This window comes from Alligator sinensis, unplaced genomic scaffold, assembly GCF_000455745.1.
Source record: "Alligator sinensis unplaced genomic scaffold, ASM45574v1 scaffold265_1, whole genome shotgun sequence".
In the NCBI taxonomy this organism is placed as follows: Eukaryota; Metazoa; Chordata; order Crocodylia; family Alligatoridae; genus Alligator; species Alligator sinensis.
This window is the reverse complement of record NW_005842961.1, coordinates 65,344-75,689: the sequence shown is the minus strand read 5'-3', so window position 1 is coordinate 75,689 and position 10,346 is coordinate 65,344. Positions and strand designations below refer to the sequence as shown.

At 59.7% G+C, this 10,346-nt stretch overlaps 2 protein-coding genes across 5 annotated transcripts in view; one reads left to right on the top strand and one right to left on the bottom strand.

Annotated features, from left to right (window-relative positions):
* Positions 1–1,224, bottom strand: part of METTL1 (methyltransferase like 1) — a 3,562-nt gene extending 2,338 nt beyond the window's left edge. Inside the window, exons 1-3 of the mRNA XM_006036386.3 lie at positions 1,136–1,224; positions 609–775; positions 126–310 (exon numbers count right to left, since the gene is read on the bottom strand). Coding sequence (XP_006036448.1) covers positions 126–310; positions 609–775; positions 1,136–1,209 — 426 coding nt within the window. The 5' untranslated portion in view covers positions 1,210–1,224. The remainder of the gene's footprint in view (positions 1–125; positions 311–608; positions 776–1,135) is intronic.
* Positions 1,225–5,237: 4,013 nt separating this feature from the next.
* On the top strand, positions 5,238–9,513 carry EEF1AKMT3 (EEF1A lysine methyltransferase 3). Of its 4 annotated transcripts, XM_025192685.1 has the most exons (4): positions 5,238–5,301; positions 7,413–7,714; positions 8,168–8,405; positions 8,610–8,883. In XM_025192685.1, exons 2-4 carry the CDS (start codon positions 7,529–7,531, stop codon positions 8,750–8,752), a joined length of 567 nt encoding a protein of 188 aa, XP_025048470.1. In that variant the 5' UTR covers positions 5,238–5,301; positions 7,413–7,528; the 3' UTR covers positions 8,753–8,883. The 4 variants fall into 4 exon arrangements, with proteins under 4 accessions (XP_025048470.1, XP_014381592.1, XP_025048469.1 ...); XM_014526106.2 differs by lacking the exon at positions 5,238–5,301 and having other exon boundaries at positions 7,421–7,714; positions 8,686–9,513; XM_025192684.1 differs by lacking the exon at positions 5,238–5,301 and having other exon boundaries at positions 7,422–7,632; positions 8,197–8,405; positions 8,686–9,513.
* Positions 9,514–10,346: the final 833 nt, after the last annotated feature.

The following is a 10,346-nucleotide window of genomic DNA, read 5'->3' as shown; positions in this document are numbered from 1 at the left end:
TGTAGGACAGAGAAGACCACGTGGGTGTCACATAGCGCAGGGAAGACCCCCATCGTGGAGCCCAGGGCTTGAGGGGCAAAGGGCAACATGAGCAGGATGGAGGGGAGATCGCAGCCCAGCCCCACCTGGCCCTTGCGAAAGAAGTTGGGCAGGTGCTTCATGGCGTTGCTCCGAATGCAGGCGATGTTCTGGTACTGCCCAGGCTGGGACGCCCGCAGCGCCTGGATCCGGTCCCGCACGTAGTCCGAGACCTTTACCCGGATTTCCAGGCCCAGCATGAGCGTGTCGGGGAACAGCGGAGACAGCTCCACTGGACGCAAGGAGACCGGAGTGAGACCGAGAAGGAAGGAGACCGGAGTGAGCCCGCGGCGCAGAGACGAGGCTGCGAAAGGATCCCGGAGAGGGGTGGGGAAGCTCCCAAAGCAGAGCTGTTCCCAGCCGCCGGTCTTGGCTCCGTGCAGGTGAAGGAGGCAGAAGAGCACAAACCCAGGATGCCCGCTTGATTTAGAGCATACAGGTAGGTACAGACCAGCGCTCAGGGGGCAAGAGGCTTTCCCTGCTCCCAAGAAACCCTCCTCCCATCAACAGCCCCTCCTGGCGGGGGTTACCCAGCAAGCCGCCGTAGCCACAGCCGACATCAGCAAACTCCACGCGCGCCCGGGGCCGCGCTCTTTCCTCCGCGTCCTTTGGATCATCGTGACTGTCGTCCTGGGGCAACGGGGCAAAAAACTCGGGGTAGATCTCAGCCCAGTTCATCTCCTCGGGTCTGGTGGGGCTGAGACAAGGAGAGACGGAGTGAGAGGGGGGCCGGCGCAGCCGCCGATGCAGAGCGCGGGGTCTCGGCCTGGGGAAGGGTGCTTTACTGGGAGAAGAGTGGCACTGGGCGCATTTGAGGCTGGCGCAACCCCGGGAGGAGGAAGACGGGACTCATCTTGCCAGGGGACACGTGGACCCCAGGCAGGGTTTTCCACCCTTTGAGCTGCTCCGGCTCCCCTCCGGACAGCGCGCTCCTCGGGCACTGGGAGCGGGGCTCGAAGCATGGCTGAGCCTCGGGGGCTCCCGGGTGCGAGCGAGGGCCGGGCCGGGGGCAGGCCCAGAGGATTGAGGAGCAGGGCCCGCGCCCGGCCGCACTCACTAGCGCAGCGTGTGGTCCGCCAGGGGGTTGGCGTGGGCGCGCTGCCGGTAGAAGCGCTTCTGCGGCACCGCCATGGCCCGGCCGGGCCCCCCTCTTAAAGGAGCCGCCGCAGTGGGATTTGTGGACCCCACCCCACATTGATCCTTCAACTCCGCAGTCAGCCCCAGTGACTCATAGATGCTGGGGTGGGAAGGGTCTCTGACCCCAGCCCCATTGCTGTTTGATCCCAGCTGCCCTGACCTCTAACCCCCAGCCCGACCTTTGACCCCAGCCAAGGTCAGACCACTGGTCTCTGACCCCAGCCCAACTGCTCCAGTGACCTCTAGCCCCAACCTCAGTGACCTTTGACCCCAGCCCCCATGCCCGCTAAGCCCTGATCCTAGCGATCTTGAACCTGCCGCCCCAGCGATCTCTGAGCCCATTCCCCGTGACCCCCAATCCCGCCCCATGATCTCTGACCCCAGCCCCAATGACCCCTGGCCCCCAAACACACCGATGGGAGCGTGAGATCCATGACCCCAGATGCGTAGGACACCCCTCCACGCCCTTTGATCCCGCCGACCTCCTCCAGTCACATCCGTGACCCAGCTCCGAGGGCCTGGGCTGGGCCGACACAGGGCCTCGCTCAGAGCCTGGACATGGGAAACTGAGCCCAGAAGGGCAGGGAAGGGGCGAAACCGATGGCCAGAGCAAAAGAGGAAGGGAGAGGCCAGAAAGGAACCCCCCACCCCCCCACACCCATCCCTCCGGTTCCCACGTGGGGGCTGTGGCCAGGCCCTTACTGGAAGCTCATCCCCAGGGGGGAATTTTGGGTTCCAGGCTGATCCTGAGTCATGCCTCCAGGCACTACCTTGGCCCCAGGGATAGGGCTGTCAACACCCGCCCCTGGCGTCCGGTGGTTAGGAAAAGGCATGGGAGTTCTGAGAAGATACGGAGGGAGCGGGGGGGATGTGCGTGTGTACATGCGTGTGCGTGTGTGTGTGTGTGCAAGACAGAGGGAGATGGCCACATGCTCTGTAGGGTACCAGGCCCCACACGGCATCACTTCTCCTCCCCCAGGGCCCTACGAGCCCGGCCTGCCTGCTCCTCAAGGAAGGAGTGCAGCACAGCTGCCCTCAGGGAAACTGAGGCACGGAGCCATGAGCACCCCGCACATCTCCTGCCAAGCATCAGAGGCAGAGTTAGGAGCCTGCCTCCTCTCTCCCCGGGGTGGAGAGCCGGATGCTTTGCAGCTCAGAGAGCCTGGACCCCCACAAGCTGAGCTGTCAAAAGCCGGTGCTTGGGAAACCAGGGGGATTTTGACTCTTGAGGCTCTGAGAAGCCATCAGGTTCCAGCCTGGGACCAATCCCAGCACAGGTAATTGGGGAAGCAGTGACCTCTCATGCTGACGGCTCCATCCATTCGGATCCCGTGCTCTCCCACAGCCAATACGTGGCACCGACCCATGGATGCAGCTCCTGTCTCAAGGCCAGAGGCTGGCTTTGCTCTCCCCTTCAGTGGTCAGGGAACCTCTCCAGTAGCAGCTGAGTAGCACGTGTGACTCAGAGGCCCCTGGATTCCCAGTGCTTCCGTGGCACGTGACGTGACGTGATGGGAACCTGGGTGGCAAGAAGGGCCAGCGTCAGCTTTCTCAGGAAGATGAGCAAACTCCGCTGCATCCTATGTGGGAGGTAGTGGCCAACTGGGTGGGCAGGGGGGAAGGAGGGGGGTCTGGCAGCTTCTGATCAATCCTAGGGAGGAGTCACCCTCTTCCCCCCACCCCAAGTCCATCCTCTGCTGCAGGGGGTTCAGAGATCAGGGCATCTGGAGGATGAGCATCCATGAGCACACGTGTGTGTTTGCACACGCATGGACCCGTGCAGCAGTCAGGGAAGCTCCTGGCCTCCCAGATCTTCCACTTCAATTGTTCATGTGGAAGAATCCCCCAGCCCTTCTCCTTGCCAGGACCCCTCTGCTGTGACCTACAGTTCCTCTGCCTGGCTTTAGCCTAGCCCTTCCTCTCAGGATCCTCTTGCTGGGGCTTTGCCCAATCGCTCCTTCCTCTGTCAGGGAATTCCTCCAGAGCCTCTTGGCTGTGACTTCTGGCTCTTGCTAGAAGCAGACGAGCAGTCTCAGTTGTCAAGGAGCTCGGCGCAGGGCGGGAGTGCCGGGAGCCCATCAGTCAGCCGCGGGGTTTTGCAATGACCTCTGTGGTCACATCCTGGCCTCCTCTGCTTTGCTGCCACCAAAGTGACTCATGTGCTAATGAGGTGGCAAGTGGCTTCTAATTAAGCCCTGGGCATGGGGAGAAGGGACCGGGGTTCCTAGACATCTGTGTTGTTAGACAGGCAGGCCTGGAGTCTGTTCAGACAAAAGGGGTTTGGGGGGGGAGGGTGTATTTGAAGCTTGTCACGGCTTCTATGGGAAACAGTGCTTTCACCACGTGACTCACGGGGGAAGTGAGGGCCGTGGGATTGGCATCATGGGGGCTGACAGGGCATAGAGGGCTTGGTAATGAGAAGCTAAGATGTTAGGTGCTGCCCCAGGCAAGATGAAGAAGGAAGGGTGGTTTCCTGCTGGCTGCTGTTCCCAAGGGTCCCTGAGGTTCAATGACATCCCTGATCTCCACCCTGCAACCTTGTCAGGGTCTCAGAGGGGATGAGATGTCTGCCTTCCCAGCTACCCATAGTGGACCACTTGCCACTTGCACACATCCAGCCCCTGAGCAGAGACCAGGCATCAGGATACGCTGTGCTGGGGGCTTTAAGGTACGCTGGATGAGCAGCAGCTCTCATCTGGCCTCAGCAGTCTTTCCTGCCCAAGTGCAGGGGGGCTGGACCCAATGATCTCGTGAGGTCCCTTCCAGCCCCTAACATCTATGAATCTATACATCTGTGAAAAGGACCTGGGGGTGACAGTGGGCAATGAGCTGAACTGGAGCCAACAGTGTGCCCTTGGTGCAGAATCAGACAACATGAGGGTTGGACGGGACCTCAGGAGGTCACATCTAGTCCAACCCTCTGCTCAAAGCAGGACCAGCCCCAGCCCCAGCCCCAGCTACATCATCCCAGCCAAGGCTTTGTCTAGCCAGGTCTTTAAAACCTCCAAGGAGAGTCCACAACCTAAAGAAGGCTGTGAGGGTGGCTAACGGCATGCTGGACTGCATTGGTAGGAGCATTGCCAGCAAATCAAGGGCAGTGATTCTTCCCCTCTATTTGGCACTGGTGAGGCCACATCTAGAGTCCTGGGTCCAGTTTTGGCCCCCCCACTACAGAAAGGATGTGGGGAAATTGGAGGGAGTCCAGTGGAGGGCAATGAAAACGATTAGAGGGCTGAACAACGTGACTTGTGAGGACAGGCTAAGGGAACTGGGCTTGTTTAGTCTGCAGAAGAGAAGACTAAGGAGGGGCGGAGGGGTCGGGGAGTGTTAATAGCAGCCTTCAGCTCCCTGAAGGGGAGTTGAAAGGGGACAGAGTGGAACTGTTCTCAGTGGGGGCAGGTGACAGAACAAGGAGCAATGGGATCAAGTTGCAGCAAGGAAAGCTGAGATTGGATATTAGGAAAAACTCTCACCAGGAGAGTAGTAAAGCACTGGAACAGGTTACCTAGCGAGGTGGTGGCATCTTCATCCTTGGAGGTTTTTAAGACCTGGGTAGACAAAGTCTTGGTTGGGATGATGTATTTGGGGCTGGGCCTGCGTTGAGCAGGGGGTTGGACTAGATGTGACCTCCTGAGGTCCCTTCCAACCCTCCTGTTCTCTCGTCTATGAGGCAGCTCCAGCCACAAGGATAGAAAGGCAAGAGGATGAAGCCAGTGGCCTATGTGGAGAAGGGCCTTGAGATGGTTGCACAGACCCCACAGAATGCACTAGGAAGCCTTGCCCCATGGACGCCCAGCAGGGAGCTGGCACTGATAGTACTGGGCAGCCAATGCCAGGGTCCTGGGTCTCCTGCTGAGCACAGCATCGCGGAGGCATTGGAGGGTGAAGAGGATACACCAGTGACCCGCGGCTCTGACGCACTTTCAGGGACAATGAATGAAAACTTTGGCGCCTCCAGTCAGGCTCAGAGGGAACAGCAGTTAAAGAGTAACAGCCCTGGGACGGCTGGTGGTTGCTGGGGTCTGCAGGTGAGCGAGCGCGGAGGGAGCAGGACTCTCACTGTGACGTCCTCTGGGGGTTTGCAAGGTCAGGGATTTTCCTGGTCTTCCATCAGGCTCCTTCTGGGGGCCTCTCTGCTGCCCCAGTGCTGGGAGGTGCTTGGAGATTTAGGATTGGCTTCCACACCCCGGCTGGCTGGGGCCCACACTGTGCACAGCACCTGCCCCAGTCCCTGAAGCAGATGCAGTCTCAGACAGGTCAGGGTGGGTGACACACATGCTGGATCTGGCATGTTTGGTGGGGGAAACTTGGTCCTCATCTGGCCCCGCATGGATGCTAGGTGCAGCGTGTCCCAGGCGCTGCAGGCAGGGCCAATCCAGCACCTGCTGGTCAACTCAAGACCCCGGGGGCTGCACGATATGGCTCTGTATGGCCTGCGTGCTGCATCTTGGACGCCCCTGCCCTGAGGGAAGGCAGTATGAGAGCATTTGCTCTCCAGATTTTGGGGCCTGAGAACAAGGTGCCTCACAATTGAGCTGAAAGGCAGCTCAGTCAGCACAGAGACGAGGTGACGCTTTGCCCGATGGGTGACTGGAGCGTGGGACTGAGGCCAAGAGCATGACCAGACTCACAAAGGGGAAGGACACTGGTCAGAGAAGGTGGTGGAGACACAAAGCCTGGTGCTTAGTGCACAGATTAGCATGAGGCCTGATGCAGGGGTAGGTTATCCCTCTGCTCTGGACACTGGAGCCAGGGTGATGGGCTCCATGGGCCTCAGGGCTTATCTGGTCTGCCTGCATCTTGATGCCAAGTCCTGGATAAGCCGCCCAGGCCAAAATCTCCTTCTAATGCCCAGCTTCATCTCTGTGTTGTCCTGCAAACAGCTGCAAATCCCATTAAGCAGAGGCTTTGAAACCCATCTCCTTTCTGGGTCTAATCCCCCCCTGCTTAGCCCTCCAAGCCACTCTCCCAGCCCCAGAGAAAGTTAATTCGTGCTCTCACATGGCGCTAAATCTCTTAATTGGCTGAGGATGAGCTCAGCTCTGGCTGGTCAGGATGAAGGAGAAGCATTGTTGCACAGGGTCTGGGAAGCCTGTTGCTGTGCGAGTCTCATGAGTGTGTGTGGCAGAGCTCTAGTGATGGGAAATCCATTGCTACGTTGGTCCTCGGTGGGGACTAACGAACATGATGGGATTATAATAAATAGGGATTTATTCCTGACTGCCTCTCTCAATACAAGAACAAGGGGCCACAGCATGAAACGAGAATGTCGTCAGTTTAAAACGAACACAAGGATGTTCTTTTTCCCTCAGCGTTGAGTGAAAAGGTGGGACTCGCGGCCACCAGATGCTGTGGGAGCTGGGAGCGTAGCCGGATTCCCAAAGGGATCGGACATGTGCTTAGTGGAAAGGGGCATTGGGAGCTACTGAGCTTGGGAGTGATGGGCACAACCTCTGCATCAGTGTCCTAGACCCTAAATGCTGGAGGCTGCAGCGGGGAGAGGAAGAGAGGAAAAAACCCTGGTCAGGCCCAGACACTGCACTCTCTGCTGCCGAGTGACACAGGAGACGGGGAAGAATGGACCTGGCCCAGCCAAGGGCAATTCTCATGTTCTTTTGTGTCGGCCGCCGGCTTCCCTGGCGAGCTTTGGGGAACTCAAGCTGCCTCTTGGCCACCGGCAGGCACGGAGCCTGGAGTACAGCCATCTCCCAGATCCCCTGTGTTTCTACTGTTTCATTGACCGAGTTCTGTCATCCAAACAAGCCCGGCTAGGGACTGGGTTAACCTGTAACTGGGCAGCAGCATTATTCTGTGAGGCCCGGCAGAGGATCTGGGTGGCTTGCCCTGGAGAATGAGATGACGCACATAGGATGGGCCCCCTGTCCCCGCCTGTCAGCCCCCTGTCCTCCCCCAGTCACGAGCTGGATGGACGGGAGCCAGGCTGCAGATAAACAGCCAAAGTCCATGTGCTCCCGCCAGCAAAGTGACCCCCCAACACCCCTCCCACCCTGGGAACCCTGCTAGGACCCTGGGAGCTCCTCTATGGTAAATGAACACACCCCTCCACAAGCCCCTCTACACACACACACACACACACACAGAGGGCTCCGGCCACAGCATCCCTCTCGCGCAGGGCAGGCAGAGAGGGTTGCTCGGCAACCGCTCCATGGCAACCCCTGCCTTCCTCTGGACCACAGGTGAGCCACGGGAGACTCCTCCCCCCGTTCCGGAGCGGCAGGGCAACCGCGCAATAGGAGCGAGCCGGCGGGCCGAGTGAACCAATCCGCGCGGGTGGGAGGGCTCCGGCCGCAAGATGGCGGCGCCCAGGCGCGCGCACGTGGAGGGGGCTGAGGCGTTGGATGCCGTGTTCCCGCGGGACGTGGCGCTCTTTGCCGATGCTTTCCCCGCCGAGGCCCGGTACCACTTCTGCGGCTACGGGCTCCGCATAGCGCAGCACCACGGCTCCCGGCTCGGCGTGGCGGCGCCTGTCTGGGAGGCGGTGAGCGGGGCAGGGGGGTGGGGCAGATGGCGGGGGGGGATGAATGTAGGGAGTCCTGATGTGCAGGGGGAGCCACCTGGAGTGGGTGGGGGCCCTGGGATACGGAGGGGTTGGATGAAGGGGGTCTCAGAGTAAAGGGGGAGCTGGCTGCAGGGGGCCTGTCTGGAAAGGACTTTGGGGGAGGGCATGAGGGGGTCAGCAGGGAGCTGGAGTGGGGAGATGAGCCAGTGGAGGGCTGGCTGGGGTCAGCCCCCAGTGGAAGGCCAGGGCCCTCTCATGGTGTCTGTGGCTGGGGTGGAGGGAGCTGGCTTATGAGTCAGAGCGGGGGTGTCCGTGCAGCTCTGGCCTCTGAATGCCCCCCCTCCAGGCTCAGAGCATAGACTCCCTGCTGGGTTCTAGATCTGGGTTTGAGCCCTGCAAGATGCCATCCTTGTATGGTCCCTGCTACAACAGCTGCCCCCTCCATCTGTTCATCGGGGCAGGGGGCGACCCAGAGCAGTCCCCAAAGGAACCGCATCCCTTGTGTTCCCTTCTGACATGTCTCCATCAACACATGCGACCCTGTCCTCCATGCCACAGGCGCTTGCCCTGTGCCAGTACTTTGAGGAGCAGCAGCTGGATTTCCGGGGCAAGCAGGTGATCGAGCTGGGTGCTGGGACAGGCATCGTGGGCATCCTGGCCACCCTGCTTGGTACGTATGGCAGCTCACCTGTGACTCTGGGGTGGGTGAGCCACCAGGGGTGTGTTGCGCATTGGTTTGGGGGATGTGAGCCCCTCAGCATTGGATCTCTGGGCCCCTGCCTGGTGCAGATGCTCTGTACAAGGGGAGCTAACAAGATTTAGCAATGGGGCAGCTACCAATTGCCTCGGGCATTGGTTAACCCTTCCATACCAGTGGCAGAGATAGCAGCTCCTCTGGCTCAGTGCTGGACCTGGTGCAAGCCCCCCCGGGGCTCTTTCGCCCCTTCCAGGGGGAGATGTGACCCTCACGGACCTTCCACTGACTTTGGAGCAGCTCCGGGAGAACGTAGCCCGTAACGTGCCAGCGGAGCACATGGCTCGGGCCCACATCCGCGCCCTGTCCTGGGGCCTGGATCACGAGCAGTTCCCGAGTGGCTATGATGTCATTCTGGGGGCTGACATCATCTACCTGCGGGACACGTACCCACTGCTGCTCCGCACCCTACAGCACTTGAGCGGCCCCAGCTCCACCATCTACTTGGCATCCAAGATGCGGCAGGAGCACGGCACGGCCGAGTTCTTTGAGACGCTGCTTCCCCGGCACTTTGCCTGCGAGCTGGTCCAGCGGGACGAGCAGGAGAACATCAGCATTTACCGGGTCACACGGCGGTGAGGCAGGGGCCGTGCTTTGCCCCCAGATTTTAGGGGGATGGGTGCAGGCTTTTCTAACCAAGCCGCATCCGTAGTAAATCAGCATCCCTGTTGATCGAGCCACCAGCATCCACCCATGCTAGGGGGGAGCGTGATTCTGCTCTCTGGACAAACACAGAACTGGACCATGTTTCTGTGCCAGCAACAGGGAGCCAGGACATTACCAGCCCTCCCCTCCTGCATTGGGAGTGGGTGGATGTGGCAACCCCCAGAACCAGATGCCAGCTTTGGGGAGATCTTTTTGGAGGAGGATTCTGAGCCACCAGCAAAAGAACCTCATACCAGGAAAGCCAGACGGGAATAACCAGCATTGAACGTCCCTTCAGAGACACCGTGGTGCCTTGCATGTATCTCTTTTCTTTTTTTGTTGTGATGCTCTATGAGAAATAAAGGTGGGTTTCATGCCAGGCTTGGTTGGAAAGACCCTTGCTTGTGAAGGATGGGAAGGGATAAGAGTTAAAAGCCAAGGGCAAAATGACTAAAAGCTCCTTTGCATTCCCACCTAATGGTGTCACGAGCTCATGACCTCCTTATTGCTCTGATTAGTGTTGGGGCACTTGTGTTATCTCGTAAGAGGGGAAGAATGCGTGGCATCATGCTTCGTTTACTGAGAAGTGACTAATCTGGTTGGAGGCTGGGAGTGAGAGGGAGAGGGGGGGGGTGGGGGGGGGGGGGAGATGTTGCGGGAACTGCAGGCTGGGAAGAGCCATCGGGGGGCTGCCAGAGATGCTCTGGGCGGGGGATGCGGAGGTGACACTTCCTCATGGGTCTCGATTGCTGCGTGAGCTTCCCAGGGCTCTGGCCTGCATTCCGAGCACTGGGCCCCCGTACGAGGAATTGCTTCCTCCTTCTAGGAAGCCGGGCGGTTTGGCGAAGGACTATTGCATTTTGGGGGTTTGTGGTCGGCTAGCAAGATCGCAGGGACTTTCTCTGATGAGGAAAGCGCCCTGTCTTCCAGGCACTAACAGCCTGGCTGGAAGGGAATACTGTGGGGGGCGGGTCGTACATGTGCATCCAGCTCCTGCAGGAGCGAGGGGCTCAGAGCATGGGGCCAGCTCTGCTTTGCTGCGTCTGCACTGGCTGCCCTTGCCCTGCAAGGCGCTAAGCTGTGGGCAGGGGGGTTGTTTGCAGCACTGGACTTGGGGCTCCCTGGGGGATGAGGCATGGGAGCAGGATGCCTGGGTTCTGCACCAGGCTGGGGGGAGGCGGTGGGATCAGGATGCCTGGGCTCTATATGGGG